The sequence below is a fragment of the Anser anser genome, assembly GCF_964211835.1.
Source record: "Anser anser genome assembly, chromosome: 3".
NCBI lineage: Eukaryota > Metazoa > Chordata > Aves > Anseriformes > Anatidae > Anser > Anser anser.
In genome coordinates this window covers 98,036,501-98,063,095 of record NC_139722.1, presented here as the reverse complement: position 1 = coordinate 98,063,095, position 26,595 = coordinate 98,036,501, and the positions used below count along the sequence as shown (strand labels likewise).

General features: G+C 39.2%; 1 protein-coding gene across 9 annotated transcripts; it reads right to left on the bottom strand.

Moving 5' to 3' along the window:
- On the bottom strand, positions 1-26,595 carry RCOR3 (REST corepressor 3). 9 transcript variants are annotated; one of them, XM_083829423.1, is made up of 12 exons: positions 26,436-26,595; positions 26,030-26,086; positions 20,501-20,578; positions 18,985-19,037; positions 17,077-17,238; positions 16,593-16,717; positions 14,938-15,034; positions 12,034-12,252; positions 10,344-10,421; positions 10,209-10,243; positions 9,514-9,571; positions 1-3,450 (listed from the first exon to the last, which is right to left on the bottom strand). In XM_083829423.1, the coding sequence occupies exons 1-12, from the start codon at positions 26,530-26,532 to the stop codon at positions 3,106-3,108; spliced, it is 1,404 nt and encodes a 467-aa protein (XP_083685549.1). In that variant the 5' UTR covers positions 26,533-26,595; the 3' UTR covers positions 1-3,105. The 9 variants fall into 9 exon arrangements, with proteins under 9 accessions (XP_083685549.1, XP_083685546.1, XP_083685547.1 ...); XM_083829420.1 differs by lacking the exon at positions 10,209-10,243 and adding an exon at positions 3,881-4,122 and having other exon boundaries at positions 26,436-26,594; XM_083829421.1 differs by lacking the exon at positions 10,209-10,243 and adding an exon at positions 3,881-4,122 and having other exon boundaries at positions 14,956-15,034; positions 26,436-26,594.

The window sequence follows — 26,595 nt, the reverse complement described above, 5'->3', positions numbered from 1 at the left end:
TGCAATGTTTAGTGATTGTTTTTATTAATGCAGAAACACCTGCTTAACTTCATACCCATTCTGATTTAAAGTGCAACAATTAAATCTGATATTTTTGTACATCCATATTTTGCAAGTGTTTTTCCTAAGAAGACATGTAGTTCAAATTATGCCTCGCATTTGTAAAACCTATCATTTTTAGTACCGTTTTGCTTTATTAACTAAAATAAACTGTACAAAAAGCTGTAGAGTTACATTAGCATTGAACAATGTAGGATACACGTTCTCTGCCAAACTTTAGTGTGCAAACATTTTACATTTTTTAAAGTGACAAAATTAAGCCAACCTTGAAGTCAGAGTTCATTACTACATTACAAAAACAGGAGACTAGATATGGCAAAAGAAATTCCCCACCGAAATCAACACCATTGTATAATTTTATTTCTAATTCTTAAAAAAATATAAATGAATTTAGAAGAGAATCACAGTATAAGGGCCCTAACATATTAGACCATTACAAGGTACATAAAAATAGAAGACACAGATTTCTTTGAAACTTTAATCCTTTGATTAAGCAGCAAGCATATCACTCTCCAGGCAAACACTGCTTAAAACAAACCCTACCCCCAAAAACAGGACGTGCAAACTGTATGCACATACTCTGCAAAGCACACAATAAAGACATTTTGCTATGTACATACTTATTTAGTACTACAAATGCTAGGAGATCCCTACTGTGTGCTACAGTGTTTGTAAATTAAAAAATACTACCTATCTCTGACCCTCCCTCCCCCATTCAAATACAGCACCTTCGCCCAGTTATAGAATATTTAAACAAGATTAAACTGAATTACAATGTACTGAACAGTTTTATAGCAGTTGGCGGTGGCCAACTCTACTGCAACACCCAACATTCTGCATACTGAAGTCTATCGACAAGAGACAAGACAAAAATTAGCAAAGGTACAATACGCACACCTGGGAGACTCAATGCTAAAAGAAAAAAAAAAAGAAAAGAAAACAAAAGAGAGCAAGAAATACTGATGATTTATCCTTTCACTATTAAAAATTAAACTGAGATACTTAGGCTATCAAAAAGGTTTTCGTATCAGTTTGGAATTCTGGACAGCAGCCAGATCAGACCTGTGTGTAGCTGTTGAGGGGACACTCAGGACTTCCAGAACAAAAGTTAAAGTGATCACAAATTCCTCGGTGCTTGTTCTATGATGCTGCTTCTCTTAGAAGAGAGGTCAACTGATGCTCTCATAGTGGCTAAGAACCTACTTTGATGCAGAAGAACATTCCTAAGGAGGACCTTTTTTGTATGGACCTCAGCGCACTAGTGATAGCTGTTCAGAAAGAAAAATCAAGTTTGATCTGGAAATATATTTGAGTGAAGAACTAAACTATGCAGGTCAGCACCTTAATTTCAATTCATGTCACAAATATCAAACTCTAATACAAGATTTAAAAAGGAAACATGATCTGAGGCTGTAAGAACTTCCCTTTGCACAAATGAAAAACCTTAGACAACTGCTGAACTGAACGTTAGACCGTTCAATTTATCTGTGAAAAAGCCTAGGGAGAGCACATTCCATTTTCTAATATAGTCTCATCTTAGTCAAGGGCAAATCTAGTTAATAACAGAATGGATTTAAAAGGACTTGCAAACACCACTTCAGTTATAAACAAAAATAATTTTATAGAACAGTATGGCAGTCAACACAAATGTTTCTACACAGTCAAGAATGCAATGTTTTTCAATAGCTTGATTCAGATCACAGTTTCAAACACTGCTACTCAAATTGAAGCCTGATTTCCTTGGAAGGTAGAAGCATCTATTATAAAAAATACAAAAAAAAAATCACTGCTGGGTATGAATCAAGGTTTTCAGACAACAAGAAAAAGTTAGCAAATGCACAGGAAAATAATAACCTTTTAATCTCCTAAAATTTGGAAGCTGTAATTAATAACCAAATTCAGGTTTTAGGTAGTGAACAAAACAAAAGAAAAAAGCCACGATAGCCTCAACCCAGCTATTCAACTCTGCCGGCAACAGCAGAAATCAGAGATACTCCTTCAACACTCAGACTGGGCCGGCAGCAGATAGCCCTATTGCCACAGTATGCTACCACCATCAGCCTCTGTACTTTCACAATGAATTTTTAGACAAGAGATCAATGAGCTAATGCATATGAACTGCTAACAGCCATTCTCAGAGGAATGAAATTCTACTGTACTTAAGTTAGAAGAATCCGTGGAATAACAAATTAAATGAATAGCTCTTGCTAAACAGTTCCTCTCCTGTAATCGCCCTGGGTGATGGATGTTGCTGCCTTTCTCTCTACCCCAGCCTATGAGTGATACTGCAGTAGGACACTGGACTCCTGTTTTCAGATAACTTCTATGATTAGAACACACATGAGATTTATGATGTTTGGTACAATAGCTCATTGAGTTTTTAGAACACTCTTTTAGAGGACTATTTAATAAGACCGTACCTTTTTTTTTTTTTTTTTAAACAAGAAAAAAAGTGTTCTGGGAAAAACATGGAGAAGAAACACCCACATTTTACAATTGCATGAAATGCTACTACCGTTACCTAAACAGGGCCAAAAATTCTGAACCTAAGGCCATTAGTTTTTTTTTGTCCACTAAAAAGTACAAAAAATAAAAAACAAAAATCACACACACAAAAATAACGCTACATTTAAGTCTCCTACAATATTACTTATTCCTAGGTTTGCCAGACTACTTTTCTGTAATTAGATGTTTGACTACAAAGAACTGTAATAAAATAAATAGAGTAAAAATCAGTTAAACCAAATCTTGGTGTGTTGAACATTTATTCATGTAAGAAGTTAGCTTCCTTCAACAGTTATTCACATAGAGGAGGGCTGTATTGTAGGCATTATTCTGCTGTACAAGTCTTCTACAAAAAATATTTTTATACAGGTGGTCGTTCACGTGGTTCCATTTCTGGTTATTATCTCGCTCCTCTGTAAAACTTGTCTGATACCTGTGAAGGCTTGCTGTTTTCTCCCCTTCATTATTTGGAAAAAAAAAAAAAAGTACATTGATACTGTTTTTCAGCTGTAGGAGTTAGCATAATTCTGCTTTATTTCTTCAGTGCAGGGTGGACTGTGATTCTGTCTGAATTCCAATAAGCGAGGGTGGTTGCTGGCCGCTAACTGTGGTTAACACCGGCCTTGGGTTTAGACGAGGAGGCATGGAATTAGCTGGGCGGATGAGCGGCGGGGGGGGCTGATTTAGAGTTGGCCTTGGCTGAATAAATCGCGCCTGTTGTTGAAGTGGCGGAGGCTGACGATGGAGCGCAGGAGCAGCAGGAAGCGCTGGTCGAAGTAACGGGGGTGGCTGATTTAAAGTTGCCATGGGAGCGGTAGGTGCTGGAGCAGATGCCTGTGCTGGAGGTGAAGGGCCTAAACACTGAGTGGTCGGAGTGCTTTGTGCCTGCACAAAGGACAAAGACAAGATTGCGTGAACAGCCGTCCCAGCCGGAACGCCATGCCGTTGGGTTGCCACTGTCCACTATACAGGAAACAGCATTTATCAAACAAAACCAAAAAACTGAGAAGTTACTGAAAAGAAATCGCCAACCAAAATATTATAGACAGCAGAACTAAAAATATTTATGAAGCAAGAGTCTTCTTTCTAGAACAAGAACTGTATTTTAACAATAAAACAGTAACGTGATCGTCACTATGCAAGGTGCAGTCCTGTTCCCAGCGGGTTAACGACATTGGCTGAAGTTCTATGCAAGCTTATCATCATTCTTTAGAATGTGGTTTGCTACTCCACACCAGTTAACCTTACATTATATCACTAAATAAAATGCTGTTCCTCAACCCATGCTTACTTATATCTGGTACACAAAACACACCTCATCTTCTTCATCAGTGCTCTTTCCTGATGGCACATTAGAAGTATTTTTTGTGTCCTCCCCTAAAGCAGAAGCATCACCATTAGAAGCCAGGGTTCCTTGTTCCGCTTCCCATTCCTGCAATACCTCCTCTAAGTTAAACCGACGCCTGTAGTTTACAAAGAAGTTCTTCACTTGGCCAACAGTCTTGTTGCCAATTACATCTGCAATAGCTTGAAAATCTTTACCATATTTGCGGACACCTGGAAGGCAAAGTAAATAACATAGCTGTGAAGAATCAGTCAGACACAGCTACGTGTGATGTATTTATAGAGAGAACCTACGGGACCTGCAAACCAAGGACTCACTAATTAGGCGGACTTCTCAATTAGGAGAAGGCCTCAATTTCTATTAAAACAAAAAAAAATTTAATTGCATAGCTATCAACATATAAATGAAGAACTTTATTAAAAGGTCATTACCCACTCTTCTTAAAGATCCTGGCTTACTCACCAAGCCTCCCAACCTAAAACCACAGAGATCCGGCCTCTGACAAATGCAGTAAATCTTTCAGTGTGCTTGGACTGAAGGCAGAAGCCCAAGCTAAGTTCAAGATGGGAGAGGGAGGGTGACTGAACAAGTGCGTACAGCTGTAACAAGACATGGTGTCAGAAATGCCAAGGAACAAACATTGACAGCTTCGATAGGTTCCCTCCGTGCCAGCTGCCCACCACCTGTGCGAGAGCTGGCCAGCAGGAGCACTGAGGGCAGCAGCCACCGGACCACGCACAGGGGCACAGTTCTGGAAGCCACAATACACGGCTCATTCCTCCATTTGTAGAACGCTCTACGGGGGCTACCGAGGGTAACTGGCCAGCATTCACTGGACAAAGTCTTTTTAAAGCTTTCGTTCACCATTCAAGCTGGGTAAACAAACCTGGAGTTTTGGGACAACCACCTAGGGGAAAGTAAATAAATATAAGCTATTGGTGTCTGTTTCTAAGACAGCCCAGCACAAGCCTCCAGGATCAAATTCTCCAGTAAGAAGCAGCATGACAGAAGATCTTTGCATTGTTCTTTTCACTCATTTTCACATTAATATCGGTAGGTTACACACACTCCAAAAGAAAACACTGTTGAACCTTTCCAAAAATACCAATACGGGCTTTTTAAAGTTCTAAAATGGCATTTGCATATAACAACAACAACAAAAGGTCTACAGACTTTTGTAATTTTAAACCTAAAATTGGAATTATGATCTGAACTTTATTGGTTCTCTGTTTTATTTAGGATACATGTCTAGTTACTCCTCTCTCTTGCTTAAGAAGAAAATCCCAAAGCTCTCCAGCATCCTTGAACACAGCTGCACAAAGTCTATTTTTAATCATAAGTGGCCAGAGGTCTAGAGCCTAGAGAAATAAAACATTACATGGTTGTACTCTGTGGTACTGTAAGGCACACTCCAGGCTCAATAAACAGAAGACTCATTTTTCCTCTCAGCTATGCATGAGTGTATTACAGTTTGACTCCTTATGTGAAGCTCCTGATAGCTGAACTCATTCAGAATATATTACAGTGTTTAGAGGACAGGCACCCTGTCTCATGCCTAATTTCACGTCTTGCTTCAGAAAGTGAAACGGAAGATTCAGAAGGTGAGAGTTGTTTCAAATCCGAAAGCTATGCTTCTTTTCAACTTAACTGTTAAGAGTATGATCTTCATCTTGTTCTGCTATTTTCTACTTGCTTCATTAATAGGCCTTTCTGATGTGGCATGTACACTCTCTAACATTTAAGAGAAAATTTCTGCTTTAGGAGAGTAACAATTACTGTAGCTGAAGCTGATGCTACAACTGTCAAGAGCCTGGCTACATTATTTAAGATCTTTTCTTGGGCATACAAAAGAATCTAACCTCTCTGACTGCCAGAACCTTGGAAAGAAAACAAAAGGAGCTAGCAGAGCCTTGTGGGAGAGAACATATCTAGGCAAGGCAAATACAGGGATTTGGCTTTTCATTCTCAGGTGTTCAAAGTACTAGCTAAACCCCTTAACAGCTGCACATGCCCACAGAGCACTCCCGCCAATGTTTTAATATTGATTGCCCTGCCATTCTGACCCTTACTAATTTATGATGGCCGTTAAATGTCTACAGCAACATATCTAACATCCTGTAGAATTCCTTAAGGGAACAAAGTGCCCAGCAGAACAAAGCACATTTTTGTTTGAAAACTACTTCAGACTTTTAGTGATTTCAGGATTTTCTGTTATTATGCTCTCCGTATTTCTTCCTTCCCCTTAACCTGCAAAACAGCTGAACCTGTTAGCTAACTTGAACTGAAGCTGGCAGATGCAAGGTCTTAAAGCCTACTTCCAAGCAGACAGTTGGAAAACAGTGCATCGCGCCTTCACTGAGAGCCCAACGACGAGAAACATCTAAAGAAAAACAAGTTTCATCAGTTTAGCTACACACAGCACTTATCATTTTGGACTGTTTTCAGAGTGTTATTTAGTACTGCTATAGCATCACCACAATGGCGTATACACAACGATATAGTAAAGCATTTTTAAGCTGCATCAGAAACAGAGGGAGTTCAATCCTTGTTTGTGAGAGTTTTACACGTGTTGGCACACCTGTAAGAGTTCATGCCAACTCATCATCCCCTTCAAATTGGCGGGCTTTACATACACATCCTTCTACAAATTCTGTGCTAAACATCACCCAAATTATTTCCAAAGTGTTTAATATGTTATTAAATAATTTTATTAGGCTGCTGCAAGTGCAATTCAAAATACAGCTGCACAGCCTCACTTCACAGGCACGAATGCCCTTTCCCTGGCTCAGATGGAAATAGTCCTGTTCATGGGAACCCTTCAAGCTCCTCTAAACTCTGCCCAGGTAAGAGCTGCACTTAACCTTGCTCAATATTACAGTATTTCATCTTAGATGTGCAACTAGGGGAAACTCGTAAGCCTGAGTTTTACACTGCCTATTGCTGTCTGATGTCGTGCAGCACAGCACACACTGACAGGCGCACAAAAACATCAGCCTGAGTCCAAAGCAATATAATACAGCACCACAACGAGGCAGAAACAGTTAACCACAACCTCCAGGTTATGACAGCTGCAGTTCCACTGGGGTGTGATTATAGCGCTCCTGGCAACTAGCTTATGTAGAGTTGTTTTTTCCAACTGTTTTCCACTGCAATGATACGAAAATCATGCCTGCTTTTTGATTCAAATTGTGTTGTTTAGAACATGCCTTAAAACATTTTTGCAAATACAATTTTCAAATGGCTGAAATCTTAGTTTGAAAAGATGACTGCGCTCACAGGTTTCTATACACAAATACACTTTGTAAGTTAAGAACACCTCATATGACGAACTGTCAAAGTTGAACAGTAACGTGATTAACTATACTGCACAAGATTGGCTCAGAGATCATAAGTCTGAGTTCACAACCCCACTGCAGGCAGCCATGCTACTTTTAAGATTACACATTCAGCAATATCTTAAGGTCTTTTTTGCATTACCTCTCTTCTTTAGTTACTGCCAATCTCTTGAGATTGGCCCACAGACTACAAGAGTTATTTCACGTTTAGAAAAAACAGTACCAAAACTGTGTTACTGCAGGTTATTTTTCTGATTCCGTGGTAGGATTTAACATCTGAATTACAGTGAAAAAATCCCAGAAATGCCACCTACCTGATTAATGCTTATGATTTCTGTAAAATTATTAAAATCACATGCCAAAATAAATCAGTATTTGATGAACTATATCTTTTTTAAGCATACAAACTAAATGTCCCCATGCTCAAGTCAACTGGCAAGTTCAAGCCTAACACACACTACAGTGGCTTTTAGTACAGCAGCCATGGCTACTTCTTTTAAAAGCAGAGTCAGAGCAAAAGATAGCATGGCTCTCTCATATATTAGGCTACTAATTCAAATAATTATTTTGAAACAAGGGATGGGATTTTAATACCTACAACACTCATGTCAGGAGGGAGAGTTTAACACCAGACAAAAGGTAAGGGTGGGATAAGAATATTTTGTCCCTCATGCTAAGGTGTTCTTCCATCCCCATTTTATACAGTGGCCAAGGAAGGGGACCAAAACGGAAACGATATACACAAGAAGCTCATGGAAGTTCAGTGAAAATAGTTTTCTTCCAGCAGGCATGCTTTCTCATCCCACCCATAAGTACTGAGGCTGACTACCTTTATAAGACATGAAACATTCCTTCAGGGAGAGGCCAGAAGGCTAGAACTCCTCTCCAGTAAATCGCCAATCCTCTTTCTCTTTTCTCCATGCTCCAGTTTTCTCTTTTCCGTTGTTGATTACATAGTGCCATAGCTCAATAAAAGCTCAGCGCATTCTTATCACTTCCCAAACTGTTCCTTGGTTAGAGCTCTGATAATTAAACTCTGAAAATGCACGATGATTTGAATCCTTTCATCCTAAGGCAGGCACAATGAACCTGGATTATCCCCAGTTCTACAGCAAGCATTCTACCTACTAGACAATCATATTAAAGGTAAGCACCTCCTTCTGTTGCATTCAGAAAATTAAAAAGTGAGCTAGTTACTAATACTGAGAAAAAGAACTTGGGACAGAAAACAGTTTGGAGATGCAAATCCCGGTCTCAGAGTCATGTAAATTGAAAGGCATGACTTCAGGCACACCATTCTCTTCAGTATTTCTATTCACATTTCAAAATAAGCCTAACTTCGGGATCAGTCTTCTGGCAGATGACTACCAGGTACGGCATGCCTGACAACTTCAAACTCCTATCCTGATCTAACTGAAGGTTTGGTACTAAAATTCAGTCTGTCATTTTAAAGCATGTGAAGAATACAGGGATATACTGTAGATACGTGTAACTAAGCTGATCTGTACTATCTTAGAAAAGATGATACACTAAGCTGATCTGTACTATCTTAGAAAAGATGATACACAGAAATCAGTCAACATATGACGACTTCAAAACAGTAACAGGCTCTCCAGAAATTTCCTTTGCATGTTCTTTGATTAGGCAGTGCACACAGAAGCAGGACAAGAGTCCATTTTCTTTCATAGAAATGAAATAACAGCAAATTAGCCGTATTAGTAGCCTGCTAGAAAATAATCTTTTTTTTTTCTCCAATAAGACAGTTAGTTCAGTATCCATTCAGACTCTTAAAGGCTGGCTAGATATCTGCTCTTTTATTCCCTCTTGAGCAGAGAAAGAAAAAAAATGTTATTTACTGTAAAGCAATTTTATTTCTGCCTTTTTGCTACTTTAAGGATATGGAAAGATGTCTTAACAACTTTTTGCTTCAAATTTTATTACTTCAACCACTACCTCAGTCTTCCATTTCGGAGAAATTCATGTAAGGTTATTTAGAAAACTATTGGAGGGACTTTTCAGTACTAATACAGCTGTTAAACCCATCTTAGCTTTTCTATTTGAGATTTAATATAGGTAACTGAAAGACTAGTGTCATGTTGCTTGAATAAATATCCTAAATATTCTCACTAGTTTTGTTGTTTTCTCAGTGACTTCCTTATAAGACCAGATAAAAGTTCATCTTTCATTAGAAGGAAACATAAACATACGCCTGAAGACCTCTTAAAATTCTTCACATCAGATTTCAAGTTGCTACTACTATTAACATACCTTGTACTGCAAGAAGCTGCTCTTCTGTGGTCCAACGGGCATTGATTTTCTGATTAGACTATTAAAATTAGAAAAATGGCACAAAGATCATTAAAATGTTTCAACAGCTGTAAAATATCTGAGCATTAGAATGTGTTTTAGTCACACGACAGACTGTATTACATAAGTAAAAATCTCTTGATTGTAAGCCATAAAGTTTTGCTTTCATGAACAGGACATAGCATTTAAGGATTTGAGCTTAGATCTATAGCAACTTTTTCCTCTGCTTTATTACGGCTCTTCACCTACAACATAACTTAAGCACAAGCTAATGATCTTTATGCAGGCAGAATACGAATTTAACTGTAAAATTTATCTAAACTATTAAAACTTGGTGTCGGGAATGTTTTGCATTCGTGTTACGTTTCATTTGCAAGCCCTTAAAAGAAGCAAAAACAGAACCTCTGTGGTAATATATCACTCACTTCAAATGCCCAAATTTATATATACTGATGTTTTCACAAAGAACATAGAATTTACTGCTAGCAATCCACATAAACTACTTTTAATCAGAAAAACAATATATCAGGACTCAATTTCAGCTCCGTATTGTCATGAACGGATACAACATTTCAGTTTCTTCTGCTTCTTTATTCAGCCAGTTGCCATAAAAAAGCCTACTACTAATTTCTTGTAAAAAGACCAGACGGACTCACCAAAGCATGTTATTCAATGGATCCTGTTTAAGCTGCTGCTGAAATGCAAACATTATGCTGCAGCAAATCATATTTCTGTAGCTTCCCACTAATGTAAGTGCAAGGCCACAAGTTCTGATATTTATTCTGATTTACCTCAGGAGGTTTGAATTCTTCAATCCCGCCTTCCATTTTCTGTTTAAGTGCACTGTTTACTTGCTTAGCATTTTGAACCTTGGTCAAAAACAACAAAGTTAATCAGCTCCACAAAGAAAGTTGGTCACTTTACACATATATCTTCACTAGGATTGCCACAAGTGTACCTCCTAAGTTAGAAAGAGAAATATTATGGTTTAAGGCTTCACTACTTTTAACCATTAAAGAAAAAAATAATAAAAGATACAGCACAGTTCACTATGGAGAGAAAAATATTTAAGCCAGTCTTTCAAAAGAACAGTCTGAAGAAATATTAAAAGAAGGACATAAAATGCAAGTTTTGATAATGATACACATGTTCTTGAAGAAGAATGCAGAATATATGGTTCTTAGGTTTCTAAGTGAAATGTACTGTATACATAAATTTCTTCCTTCTCCAAAAAGCACTTTGAAAAAAAATGGAAAAGTATGAGATGTTTCCAGTTAGTTACTTCTGACAGACTGCTTTTTATTGATCTAAGACCATCATAACGTGGAAATTACTTAAAATATGTAAATAAAATACCTTAGTCTACGAAAAGAAGAGAACTTCTAAATTGTACATATACGTATCTGTTAACCATTTAAACCTGACAGTGATGCACATAAGGTAACACAGTGAGAACATAGTTTTGCAAACTATGGTGCATAGTTATTATAAGAGTGCTTTAAGCATGGACACAAAAGCAGACAACGCAGTGGAGGATTCCAAAGGCTGTGTCCCTGAGATCACTGCAAGAAAAGAAGAGAAAGGCAACCTCAAGGATGTAACTCACCTACACTCAGGCTAAACAGTGAAACCCACCTATGCTATTTAGTCCCAAAGTCCTGCTGTGATAGAAAGAAGCATATTTCTCCTGCAAAAGAATACAAGCGAGCAAGAAACCCACGAAACCCTTTGTTCACTCCATGACTTTGCAACATGGCAGCTCTTAGCAGTCTATAAGGAGGCAGAAATTCCAGGAGATAAGCCTTCAATTTGTAGCCACATCCCTCCTAGAAAGCAAGCACGCACATACTGCTGTACCCTTAGAAATTTGAATAGATTCTGTGTTTCCACTTAAGTGCCACAAGTTAACTTCTTCATGCAAAGGAAGGCAAGCAATAGTCCTCTTAAATGTGAAGACTACAAAGCACTTGTTCTAAATTTAGTAAGAAGTAGAAAGCTCACCAATTCAAACAGAGAAATTAACAAGGCCCATGATTTTTCCCCCTTATACTTTCACGTGATGTGGGGTAAGACGTCCAGGAAAACAGCTACAACTTTAAGCATAACAAATACAACTTCCACTGCTTCATTAGTCTTATTCTCACTTGTCACATAAATGCTTTTTAACAAAGTTAGGAAAAAAAATAAATGTGACTTCAGTTTTCTCCTGTCCCCAAATCAATAACACTGTTTTCATGCCATACTCCCCTCCTCCCCTTTTTAAGGGGGTCATCTTGTTTCACGTTATCCACAAAACATGTGAACAAAAAATAAAACCGAAGAACAGCTAGTATCCAGCTTTTCTGGTGATAACTGTGGAACAAATTTGGAAGGCTTGCATTAGAGAAGGTTCACAATTTTCACAAATAATCTTATAATCTACAAAATCATTACAAGAACAATTTGAGATGAAAACAAAACAAGACCAATAACCCATGGTACCTGTCGCTTTAATGAGATTAGTTCCATATCCAGCTGTCTAAGAATTGTGTTGGCTGCATTGGGACTACAGGAAACAGCTATCACATCTTCCTGGGTCAGGTACATGCCTTTTGGTGGACGGCATTTGGAACGCTGAGAATGGTGGCGATGCTGCAAGCTCTGATACTCTCTTCTACCCAGCCCTATTTTGCTGGTCTGAACAGGCTGCTCATTATTGCCCTTTAATTTACAAGAAATAAATCATTAAAGAATAACAGTAACTTGCATTCAATTTCTCTAAAGAATAACGTATTGCATAGCATTGTAATGTCATGTTTATGACCCAGAAAACCTAACCTAACATCCTCCTCTGCATGCAGTATCCAAACTAAGTCTCACAGATGCAGTAACATAGCATACTAGCCATTTGCATTTTCAATCTTTTTTTCCCCCTCTTGAACAGAGATGAAAACACAGTAAACTGTAAAGAAATCACAGTATCAATACTGTAAAAGAAGGCTGGAATCACAAACCTCTTACGTATGCAGAAAGTAAAGAATATATACACTGTATGTTTAAACCAAGTAATCAGGGGATTTATACATTTCATTCTGGTTAGCTACAGAGATATCAGGTGAAAGATGGGGAGAAGAATCAGTGAAAGTCAACCAGGACTGGCAAGAATGCATGATGGCATTTTTCCCTGCTGCAAGTACTCCAACTTGGAAAGCAATAGTGCTGTTTGTTTTGAGAGGGGATTTGAGATTTGGAAGAGAAAATGAATTTACCTTTGCAGTCTTTATAAAAATCCATGCAATTTAGCAAAGTTAAACCTTTGTTTTTCACTTCTTTTAAGTGGAAAGGGATGGCAAAGAGGAGATAAAGTCATTATAACTGCTCTTTTGATATATTTGGACGCCTAGGAGATCTTTGCTAAAAGTTTCAGCTTTGTCTTCAATAGGCATTGTTGCACAACAGCTAGTCTGCACCTGTGTGACTCTTGTAGAGCAACTGGGTAACCCACAGAGCAACCTACAGACCAGGAACAGAAAAGCAAAACTGACTGTCCCTGTAAGGATTTTTCAGTTCAGAGCAACACTGACTACCAAAACAAAGATGGGATTCAGGCTTTTTTTCCTACCTCGAACAGCTACCCACTGCTCCTTCCTGCTGACATCCATGCAGGATAAGAGCAGGTGGTCAACTGATCACAATGAAAAGAACACAAACTGCAACAACAGCCCTTATCATGTTCTGTAGCATTAGTACAAATTAGCAAACAGTATTTTGCTGTCCTAAGCTTGACCTTCTGGCACATCCTCTTCGCAGCTAAAGTAACATCTTAATCCAGTCCTCAGACTTACAGAGGCTAACTTAAAAGCACTTAGGATATTTGCTCCACCTTCAAAGTTGATACAAAACCTTACACCTTAGACATCTAAAAATCCCAAGCTTAAGCATAATTCTGGCCCATTTATACCATTTGTTTTCTGGTTCAGCATTGCTCTTTCAGTGTGAAATTGCAGTTCTTGGCTGTTCAGTCTAGATTTAAAGAGAAAACATTCCTTCAAGTTTCTGTCCTGCCAGGCTAGAGTGTTTGGCTTGTTTTAGCTTTCTCTGGTAAGAGAAATTAAAATTGCCTTGTGCATTCAAGTAGCCCATTCAGTTTGTGTTTTACTTAGGAAGTGAAAGTATGCAAATCTCACCAGAAATATTAGATCACATAATTATCTAGTGTAGATGAAATAGCTGTTCAGAACTGCAAAACTCATTGTCCTGTTCCTAGAAGTCTATGAACATACTACTTTCATTCTGGAACATGTGTCGTGATTCAAACAATAAGTAAATTGAACAAAATAGCCATTATTGACAAGTGGCTTAGGCAGCAACTCAAAGCAACAGATGGTAAGAACATCGTTATAATGGCAGAGTAAAAAGGTTCATTATCAGAGCTTGTGCTATTTCAAGTTCTAAAAAACATATACAAGCATGTAAAAAAATAATAAAAATCTCAAACTCTTATACAGAAAGGGGTCTTTGTAATTGTCCTTTTTTCCTACCTAAGGCAGTTAGAGAGAAAAAATGGTACACTGAAGGTCATGGAAAACAGAATGGAATCTAATACTGACAGTCTGTTACTCAGCATCATTTTTGGTAGAACCACAAAGTTTTATTAATAATCCTAGACACTACTTTATGAAGATACTATTTCAAGATGGGATATTGAAATTCTGCACTGTCCTTTCATTCTCAAGGAGCACGAACACTCAAATTTTAGGAAAATCACAAATACATAAAAGTTGAGAAAGAAAACAAATGTTTACATCTGTAACTGAGCTTTTCTAGTCTTGCTCATAAATAACATTTATGAAAATAAAAATAATAACCTGAACATACCCCACACACAGCACTTATTTCTAAAACTAGCAGCAAGTGCTCATTTAATGAGACAAAAATATTTTTCTGTAAAGAAGCATCTCAATAAAGCCACAGATCAGTTGAAATGCATAACCTCACTGTGGCTTTGAAAGAACAAAAAAAAGTTATTCTTAGAAAAAATGTCATTTACTTTTACAACGAAAACATTTAGTTTCCAATAATTCACAACCAATAAAACTGTAAACACGCAGTAACAAGACAGAAGCAGGGGGCATGTTGTTTTGCCAGGTAGCGATAGCATGTCTCTTGTAAAACTAAGATCATTCAGGAGATAGCAAAGGTTTGAGAAATACATTAAGCCCACAGATAGAAAACAAAAATATAAAGTTTAGTTTCAGTTCGAAGTCATAAAGATCTCAATAAACTCAAGACCCCATGATTTCATCAGGCTGCAAACAGGTAGATGTCAAATTGTTAAATCTCTCTACTGCAAGTTATGCTCTTCACAGTAACACAGTCACAGAAAACAAACAAACTGACATTCACCATTAAGTTATCTGTTACCTCCTTTTTGGCTTCTTTTTTGGGGTCATAATCGCTATCATTTCCATCCATTGGATGAGCTTCTTCTACATCATCATCACTGCAGACAGATAAGAAGCTGGTCACGTTATCAAATTTTTAACCCCAAACATGTACCTTGGTAAGACAGAATTATCTACTCTAAATATCTATTCTAAGTAGTCAAGCTTTATAGTTACACATTATATGACATCTCAGCAGTACTTGTAGTTCTCAAAATAGAGCTTCTACAAGCCTGTTTCTCTTACTAAATTCTGATAATTATTGCGATAAACAAGCAACCCCAAACTGTAGTTTCAAAACCACTTGTAAGATAGTTTAACTGGTACCACTGCCAAGAAATTTGGTGTCACCTTTCTTCAATTCAACCACTTGTGCCAGCGTGAACACTTAGATGGTCAACTATATCAAGGCTAGAAATAACCTTTCATTTGTTGGGTTAGTTTTAACAGAGCAGTTTTCCAATCACTGCACCAGATGTATGAATAAACCCTTGTTTAGGTCTGTGGGGAGCAGAAGAGGACAATGTAAGATGGGAAAATACAGGGCTATTTTTTCACCGGTTAAAAGTGCTCAAGAACTAAAAGCTTAGGAGGGGAAAGAGAAATGTGCAATCTGCTGTATTTATTCAAAGACAAAAGATTGAAAAGAGAACAGATTTTCCTAGTCCATTCCAGTCATTTACACAATACCATTTCTGACTAACCTGAATGTAAAAAAAAAAAGTTCTAGTTATCACAAAACCTCAAAATGCTGTATTAGAAGCAAATTGATTGTCTTCCATGATTTTTCAGCTATACGGTCATAAAGTAAGCATATGAATTTTTAAATTTCAGGAGGTTTTTCTTTTCATTAGCATAATTAATTACACTCTTTTACTCTGGTTTGTCAGTGTTTCATCCATTAAAAGTCATGCCTTCTGATAAACATGATTATGGTACTTACACAATCAAATTATTAAACCACTTTAAAAAAGGTGAAGGATAATACACAAGTATACTTAGCGCAATGTAATTTTAATTTCATAATAACCAGGTAAAATGTCATTCCCCTTTACCCAAGACAATTTAACACTGTTTTGAGCTTTGATTCCCTTTGACTCACAATAGTTCTATGTCTCCTGAAAATAAGATTAATACAAAAATGTTTTAAAGTTTTGCTATAGAACAGTACTTAGGCATTCTGATCGCTACAGATCTTCACAGCAGTTGAGCTTTTAGTTATAGTTCCATCCTAGTTTAAAAAACAAAACCAACCACACACAAAAAAAGCCTTGCACCCACAGACACTACTCCCAGTAAAATAATAAAAGATAGGGTTACATTTCCCTAATGAAGTGTTATTTCTAAACCACATTCCCAAACTTTGCGTTCTTTAAACCCATTTTTACAGTTATCAATTAAGTATCCAGGTGTGTTATAACAAGTGATACTGACCAGAGTAATATAGTTCTTAAAGCACAGGTATCAAACCCCTTGCTAAAAGCAGAGACATCACCACAGATGCTCAAATCTAAAAGTACAGTTCATGCTTAAGCACGATGTCTGGAAATTACTAAAAAATCTTTACACAGAAAGACTTCAAGTCTCTAGTTAGCTACTTAAGAATACAAAACTTACCTGTCACCTTGATTATTTCTATTAGCTAGCTTTCGAGCCTGCCGATCCATCAAACTTGTCCTAGAGCGAGTTTTTTTCCAAGAATAGTAGTATTTTACAAGGCTCGCAATAGTCTTGTCTGGAAGCTAGAAGAATTCATTAACACATTAATACAATTTTTCATTAACATTCCACCGAAGTTTATAATTCTGTTCTGTTTACAACCACCTTTACCCAAATACCTTAAATGCATGGATGAGATTGAAACGAGGGATTCATTTTGTGTGCATTTTTAAAAAGTTGGGGGGGGAACAAGGAGGAACTTTATTATTAGAGAGGAAAAGCTATAGCTCCAGGAGACATGAAGAAATGAACTTAAATCTTACATTCTAAGTTGTGCCTGAAGCTTCTGTGCAGAATTCAAGATGAAATTTTAGCCCAATGGGAGCCCTTGTTCCAAATGCATCTGAACTGTTTAATGCTACTGATCAAAATTTTACTTTACCATTTGCTGGATCCTGTGAAAGCTTTTTCCATGGAAGCTAAATGCTTGTTCAAATAACACTTTATCTTCAACTGTCCATTCATCAGGGAAAGGAGTGAAGTTAGGGAGATCCGCAAGGGACTTCTCAATATTGTGTTTATGCCAGAACAACATGCCGAGAGCCTTTGAAAAGAAATAGTCCCTTTTTGGATTTAGTCAATTTTCTAAAATGTCAAGACAAGTTACATTAAAGAGGCAAGCATTTATTTTACATAAAATTCACTATCAGAACCCATTCTCAAAATGTATTTACAATTTATTGGCTATGTACTTATAGGTTACAAAATTCTCTTTGGAGATGGTGTGAAGAGTGGGCACATCTGTACTTTATTAAAACTATGACAGCTAGATAATTTAAGGTCGGCATGGCAGCAGTACTTCTGAAATAGCATAAACAAGGTTGACAGGCTCAAATCTGACCTGCTTTCTTCCTTCACAAGTATGTATCACCTACATAGTTCCATATAGGCCCTCAGGCCTTTATTACCAGCCCACTCAAAAAAAGAAAATAAAAATACTTTTCAGCAGCCAGAGGATCATCCAAAATGCAAGTCTGAAAGTTCAAAGTGAGAGTGGTCTTTCTACAACTCTCCAATCCACACATAACAGCACGACCGCTCCCATGTCACACGCACCTAATAAGGAATGGAAATTTAAATGTATATTTTTTTACATGCTTCATTTCTTCATATTCTTAAAGAATCTTAGACTAATTAGACTTACTGCCAGAGAATCAATGACAGACTTGGCATCAAGTCTGGCATGGGAATTGAGAAATGCAATCCACTCAGTTTCAACCATACAGTGCAGACATGATCGCCAGTTGCTCATCAGCTCTCCAGACCCCCTGATACACATCTTCTAATAACCTGGACATAACAAACCTCTTCTCATGTTAAAATGGCAACCAACAAGCATCTCTTGCAAAGAGAATTTCTATTCCACTGTGAACAGCCTACAAAATACTTTGTACTATAAGTTGCTTTGAAAATTAGTCCTTTTGTAGACTTATTCTGAGATCCCTCCATTCTCTCTCTCCTAACAGAAGCCAAGCCATAAATAAACATTGCCAAACTGTACTACTCTAGGCATCATAACACTGGCAGCATCTTCTTCAGCTAGCAATTGACGGACAACTAATACGTCTTTGCTACCATGAGGTTTCATCTTCCAAAAGTTGATCATACACCATGTTCCTATTTGTATATTAAGTTTTTTTTATTTGTTTTTTATAATATGTAGCCTCAGTTTTACATAAGTTAGTTAATGTACAAAGAAAACTGCAACAGAACTATGTGCAGACCAGCAAAGTTATAACCTATACTTTTTATGGGATGGTGACTAAAAGTTACTAAAAAACATAAAAATAATCTTATTTGTTACTCTCAAACACAGAATTTGATTCTGTTTTCCTGCCTCTAGGAGAAAAAAAAACTCTTAAAATTGTTTTGCTTTTTTTAAAATATGCACGAGACCTTACCACTTCTGTCCCTATCCCAATTAATGGTTTAAAATTGTACCATATTTGCATTCTAATATTAAACACTGATTTTGTAAGCTACTTCCCTAAGAAACTCTTTAGCTAAATATACACACACAATTGCATGACATGCCCAGTGTATCAAGAAACATACCAAACCTTTCAAAAGTGCACATTACAAGCTGAGCATGTCATGAAAACAAAGAGCTCAATCTTTTGCAGAGAATCCAGAGCACAACTGTATGCAGATCCATTTAACTGCAGTGTTTGCTGCCGTGCCTGAAGAGAAACAGCGTTAATTAATGGTAACCAAGGGGAAAAAAAGAGTCGTGTTATACATTTATATTAAAAAATCCTTTAAATTAGCACTCTCGTTTCATGGCACTTACCTGTTCCACATTGTATCCATGTTTTTCCTTTGCTATTGCTATATATTCATCCACTGTAACAAAGCAATGTCAAAGTTATTCTTTAGTACTTAGAGTTCTGCTATAAGGTCACACAGAATTAGCCATCTAAAAAGGGAAGACAGTCTTCCCATGCCTTAATACACTACATAGGCCCTGGACTCCCTAAACAATAAATGTATTTGTAGCTTTATTCAAAGTAAAGAAGCTCGCTGTCTTTAATACATTTAATTTTGTATTAAAGTTTATACACTAGCTAATCAGAGACTAGCTGTTTAGAGAAAGACTGTCTTCTTGGAATCCACTCCTCTCCTAAGAGCACAGACACAATGGGGGTGCCCAGACAAATGTTAAAAAATAGTGTAAATAGATTCTAGATCAATAACTATGTGTATCCTTGATGCTAATATAATTTTCACTGACCATCATTCATTTTAAACACCACATGAAGTCAGTTTTCAATAGAGAACACAAAAATCCAATGAAGTCATTAACTTCACCAATATTTTTTAAAATCATATTTTTGTATATTAGACCCAGCTTTGAGCTGAACATTTTCCATGACTGAGCAATTAAGTCTGATGGAAGTCCTGCTAGTTTTGATCTTCAACAGGTACTCTATTTCTAAAGAAACAAACTCATCCCATTCACCCATTGCAGTTCACAATTAAGTGGCAACTAAATTAAGCTAAAAGGAAGCATAATTGAGAAAAGGAAATAATTATATCCTCATTACTCAAATGAAACAGAGATGTCCTTGCCATAAACTGCTGCAGCAAAGAGTTAATCACACTTTAAATGAATGAAGAAAATGCTCAGTAATCAGACTTGTATTTTATTTCTAACTGTTCTTCAGTAGAATAAGGTACATTCCCTCAAAGGCGAAGAGGGGCACAAACCTCTAACTACTGGTAATATGTAGAAACTGTCTTGAGGACCAGATTCTCATGACTGCATCCTCAAAGTTTATTACCCTATTCTACATATGGGGAATCCTATCATAGGAGGCAGGTTTAAACTGGATTAAGCAGATAATTGATTACATTTAGTCAGATAATTCTACTATTTCACATCACTTTTGCGGGGAGAAAATGCTCAGTTTTTTCCTGATGAGAAAGAAAAAATAATATTCCCTTGAACAGGTCCTTAACACATCTTTCCTGAACATATCCATTGCAATTACTTCTCTAAGAAATTTAGTGACAAGTGCTTCATGTTTAGGTGTTTTATTTCTTTCTTAATAATCAAAAGGTTTCAGACACTGGTCTGAAACATGTAACACAGGCACCGTGATTTGAAACAAAGACTTGACTACAAAGTAAGAGAAGGGGATCTTTCTTTTCCCTATGGTTCTCTAAATAAAAACAACGTTTCTCTTTTACTTCACTTTACTAATTTGGAATTTCACTATGTGTAAAGCAAAGAGCAAACAAGCATACAAGAAACAATTACTTAGTTTAATTTCAACATTCAGATTCCTAAGCAGGGCAGGACTTACACTTGGCATCTGGAATACTATGATATGGAGACCATACGAGCATCCCTCCATTATCTTTATCAGTATATTTTGTGGCACCTGTAAGAAAACAAGCATGTCTCAGTATTTATAAATATGATCCTGAGAACAACTATTCATACTACACTAAGTAAAAGTCAACCATACTAAGAAGTCCGGCCCAACTAAAGTGAGAGGAAAAAAAACACTAATTCCACATTAATTCTTTAAGACATTGAATAGCTGACTTTGAACGCTGCTCTAAGAAGGTTCATTCAGGACTGTCTAGATAAGATCCTACTTACCACAATTCGAGCATTACAGCCTGTTACTAAAGTTGGCACAGATGCCAAGTTTAAAGGTGCTTGTTTTGGAACAGTTCTTAGGGATTCTCATTGTCTACCAGCACCCTAACGTCTATCACTCTCATAGGAGTAATGGAATCTACTACGTTAAGCTAGGCTTTCTTAAAACAATAAAGTTATGAGATAGGGGTAGAACACAGTAACCAATCTCTGATCTTTTCAATAAGGACAAAGCTATGCCAATGATTCCAGAAACAATTCTGTTTATCATTGATCTCTACAGACAGTTTTGATTTCCATAGCCATGCAATTTTGATATTCACAGCCAACCAAATTCCTGTAGAAAGTATTCAGATTGAAGAGCCTTCGTTTGTTTGTTTCTGCTTCTCCTCCACCTGAATGCAGCAAAGGAAGCAGCCTAAGCCACCTAACCTATCAGGAGGACAAAGCAAGTTTTGCAATACCAATGCAACTTTGTAAAAAGCACTAAATCACAGTCTCTTTGATTTTAAAAACAGATATTTAAAGAAATTACCCAATATTGGAAAAGCGTCAACTAATAGTTATCTTCCATGAATATTCTACAAATGTATGGCAGTACAGAAAAGCTCTTATGGTCTGTTTGTTTACAACAGTTTCTCTTGCTAAGACACTGCTCAACAACTGGAGCATTTACACTAGTGTCAGTATAAACTCCTTGAGGAAGCACCTCAGAAGAATCTAGCTTGCATCTTTCCTGGAGGTGGACAGATTTATGTCCCCAGTGAAATAATTACTTTTTCACTCCATTTTAAGCTTTCACCCTGTATATTTAGGTTCTACGTCTCGTTGAGGGAAATAAAAGAACAACAACAACAAAAAAACAGTGCTTTTGAAAAGATAACTACTTAGTGCTTTCTAATCTTGTACTGTGTTTTGTTGTTCTTCCCTCTTTAGCTTGGCAGCATTTTGTATTTGCTATCATCTTTGCAGTCTTCAGATTCATTCTGATTGTGAACTTGAAAACGAGTTAATCAGAAATGCTAAAAGAACTCGTGTGTTGCCTAAAATCTGTATGACAAGGAACTGCAGCAAGTTTAAGAACATGCACAGAAGCCATAAAACAACACTTTCAAAGCGTAAGCTATACACCACAAACAAACAAACAAGCAGCAACCTTTCCAAGTTTAGTATAAGAGCAAATTCCTTAATATAACACTCTACTTCAGATAAGGAAAGTATGCAATTGTTAATTGTTAGGAAAGCAGTATTTTCATGGAGAGTGATGCAAACCTGTTACAGTCACATCACTTCTCTCATCCAGTCAGTTTTTATCAGAAGGAAATGACAGTTACTCTGTACCCCACTCTTTCAGTAAGAGATGAGTAGAGAACAGGATGACCACAAGAGAAAACACGAGTTTATCAGTTTCCATTTATGTACATAAAATGACTAATGTAAGCATACCCTCAGTTTTTCCTTGGAAAAAAAAAAAAAATCCAGACAGACACCTGCAGACTAGTTTATATCATGGATATAACCAGCTATTGGGTATTCAAGTACTAAGGTAAAAAACTTAATTTGTCATCTCATTTGCACCCATGGGAGATCACGCGTGCGGTGCCACGCTCAGGGTGCCAGCCGCCAGCAGCGCACCCTTGGGAAGCAGCGCTGTGCTCCGTCAGCAGTCAGACATCTGCACCGCTCAGGTGCCACCTCCACACTGCTGAAAGGAAAGCAAGGTGACACAGGCAGCATGGGATGCGCACAGGGAGGTTGGTACTCGTAGGGAGGCATCCTGTCCTCAACCCAGGGTATCCATGGCTGCAGCACAGGGATTCCCTGTGCCATAAGCAAGCCCGGGATGTGTCTCATGAGAAATGCTGCTCGTCCTTTGCGCCCCGGGTATTCAAGCGAGCAGCACCATCCCACCCCTAAAAAGGCTGCATTGCTTCCCAAAGGTGACGCGATCCTTCTCCGCAAGACTTACTGGGGACAGAGGTTGGAAACACCGGGCAACACAGGAACCCACATAGGCTACAGGAGCAGAGCTGCATGCCGCTAAGGACGATAAGAGCCCACGAGCTACACCTCTGACACAGCCTTCCCTCCCCACCCACATCCAAGCCACTTCAGAAAAGGTTTCTGCACACGGCTGCTGCGCCCCTGCCATCACCCCGTTGGGAACGGGGCTAGCTGGAGGTGACCCACGGGCACGCCAGCTGCTTCCACCACTGCGGCAACACCTTGGCACGTGCTCGATCTCAGTTTAGCATTAGTAGAAGTTAGGTATGCTTGGAAAACGCTGTTCTGTACGCGATTACAAGTACTGAGAATAAAGTAAGTACCTAGAAGCATATACAACTTAACAAGGGCATTGGGAGGGGCTTGGAAATTTCAAAATACGCTGTTTCCCAGCATATAAAGTCCCATCTCCTTCTTAAGAAGCTTTTGAGGCTTTTTGAGGAACAAAACCACAGAAACTAGCAGGAGAAAGAACTAAGCTTTGAAATTAAAGGATTGGACATCTTAAAAAAAATAAATCAGGGACAGATGGCAGGGAACAAACAGAAAATTGTATATTCTTCACCACGCCATTTAATAATTTCAATTTAACTAAGTCTGTTTTCATACAGAGGTTAGAAGGAGAAAATTTGTAAGGGTGTACAAAGAAATGGAATCCATAAATGACCTTAAATGCTACAACATGCTCCTCTTAATACCCTCCCTCCCCGCAAGAGCAGGGTAAATGGGAAATAAGTATTTCTGTCTTAAGCGAGCAGAACCCATCCTAAAGCCTTTGGGAACTCCTGACCTGGCAGTTAGGACTGCAGCCATTCTTTATTCTGAGTAAAACAAAACTTCTTTAGCAACATCTCATGTGGATCGCACAAAGCATGGTGCATCCCCAGTGATGGCCCGCAGTACAAGGACACCAGCTCCCTAACATCCTGCTACAGCAGGAGGTGAGGCGGAAAGTAGAGGCAGAAACAATTTCACCTCAAGAATATAAAAAACTATAGCAGGAGGAAACAAAACCCGGAGTGCAGGAGATGGTTTATTAACTCAGTAAATTAGGTATGGAGATCTAGGGGTTTTATTTTATTAAAACCATTTTTCACAGCAAACAAATTTATCTCAGTGTTTTTAATTGTCATTACACCTAATAGCAATTTGTTACAGCTCTGTCTGAAGGCTTGCCTGTAAAATGGGGGTGGTGTGTAGAAAGTGGAAAGAGTGAGTATGTTTAAGCTAACTTCTTCTAGTTGCTGCTTTCAATTGCTTGTCCTCCCCAAGAGGCTGACAAACAGTTGATTAACTTTTTCTTAAACTATTTCTTATTTCACACATGAACTCGGGTTAAAACAAATTTACTACTGTCAACCTTAATCATGAATGTCTTGTTCCTCAACATATTGTTGCAAAGCCTTGCTCACAAATATTGATAAATGCTGGCTAAGCGAGGCCAAAGACTTGTTATTTGTTCTACTCAGTATTCTGTACGTGTACCAGAAGCAGGCTTTGTACCTTAGACTGTATATCTAGTTTCATCTGACACTGACTCCTGCCTTCCACCTATTTGTTTTAAGGGGGCTAAGAAGCATTCAAAATACTGTAAATAAATATATACTCTAACATACCTGGTAAACAGTCAGAAAAAAGGGCCTTAAAACAATTCCAAGAAGAAAAAACATTAAAGTTAGTAAATTAGAGATAGTGCCTGCATCCATATATGCAAACCTGGACGCCTGATGGAATGCCCATTCTATCATTTGTGCCATGAAAAAATATCTACGTGCCTATGTGAGAAGACAACAAGAGTGCTGCTTTTTGCCCAGTATCTCTCACAGATGCTGCCTCAAGAGTCATCAGAAAGAAAACATGAAAGCATGAGATCTTGCTGAGATCTCCTCAGATAACCAATCTCATAACATGGTATGTATTGTATTTTTACACTTTATGAAGTTTTTTAGCTTTTTATTTTTAATGTAAAAGATTTAGCTGTTCCAAGAAAGTTAGTCTTGTCACCCCAATAATCAAAATTTGTGCACTAGGAACAATATTATACATTATATATCTTCTACAAGACTTAAAGAAAAGTTTCCATCATTAAGGAGCTGCTCTGATAAACTAAAGAGTATATATTGATCCCATTTGCTGGGGAAGGAAGCATCAATTGAATGCTAGCCCCCCAAACAACACGTTCAAGCCCCAAGATGCCTGGTTATAAAAGAGGATAAAATTAGTCCTGTAGTTATCAGTGCAACGATACTGATGTATATGTAAGTTAACAAAATTGAAACTACAGAATCTCAGTTATCCTACAAGGGGTGAAAAGCTCTTTTAATCAGAGGAAAAACAAACGCTCTGCATTTTTCTAAGTGGCCTGTAGGAAAAACAAGCCCAGGCTGCACATTAGAAATGATCATTTTTATTTATTTTTATTTAGGCAGTGTGAAAAGAGAAGGTGTAAGCGGTTAGTCTCATCAACAAAGAGACCTGGACTACGCTCTCCTTTCCGGGGGGGAAGGCATTCCCTTATGCCAAGAACCCGCATCCATTTAATCCCACCCTCCCCCTTTCTTTCCCCTGGCCTTTCTTTGGCCTGTGGGGACTTGTGCCCATCAACAGGGGCTCCGAGCTTTAGGAGGCACTGTGTGAGCAGCTCTGGCCCAATCCTCTTCCGGTGGGAAATCATCTGACACCAATGGAGCCTGTTTGGAGAACAGGAAAGTAGATAGGCTTCATCCGACCGCTACAGCGAGAACCGATGAACCCTCCTCGAAACCTCGCCGCCCGGTGCGGCAACGCCAAGCTGCCGAAAAACCGGGCACCGGGCGGGGCGGGAGCGCCCGGGGGCAGGGGCTGGGGGGCCGAGGAGGATGAGGAGGGCGAGGAAGGCGGGCGGGGGGGCGGCCGGGGCTGCAGCACCGTGCGGGGCGAGGTGCCGGAGGTGCCGGCCGAGCGCATCCTCGCCGGGCGGCTCCGGGGATCGCCGCCTCCTCGATCCGGGGAGCGGCTGGGGGGAATAATAGCGGTTAATGAAAGGAGATAACCTCGGTAAAAGCGCCTAACCTTGCGCTGCCTCGGCGGGGGAGCGCGGCAGGGCTGCTGATGAAGTGTATGTGGTGCTCCCCCCCCCCCCAGCACAAAGCCTCGGAGGACACCCCCCCCCCCCACACACACACACTCTGGTGAAATAAAAATAATAAAGAGGTAAAAATTAAAAAATAAAAAAGCCATTTACCGGGCTCGAAGTCGGGGATGCGCGCCTGGTATTCCGCTCCGACCCTCATGCCTACATCTGCAACACAAGGGGGGGGGGGGGGGCGGCGGTTAACGGCCGCGCCGTCCCAGCCCAGCGCCGTGTGGCGGCTGGGGGGGGGGGGAGCCGCCCGGGAGCCCCCCCGCCGCCGCTCAGCGCCGAGCCCCCGCCCCCGGCCCCCCCCCCAAGCCCCCCCGAAGCCCCGGCGACCGCCGGGGAAAGGGGCGGGGGGTCGGGGGAGGCGGCTCGGCAGAACAATGGGGCCGGCGGCGGGCGGGGGGCGGTCGCGGTGCCCCCCCCCGCTCCCCACACACACGCACACACACACCTCAGGCGCCACACGGGGGCGGGGAGGGGGGGGCGGCACAGGGAAGCCCCGGGCTCGCACCGTGCGCGTCGCCGCCGCTCTCCGGCTCCGAGGGGCGCCCGGCGGAGGAGGGGGCGGCCCGGTTCTTGCCCCACGGGGGCTCCGGGCCCTTCTCCATCGCCACACGGGCCGGAGGGGGGGGATGTGTGTGGAAAAAAGCGGCGGCAGCACTTGGGGGGGG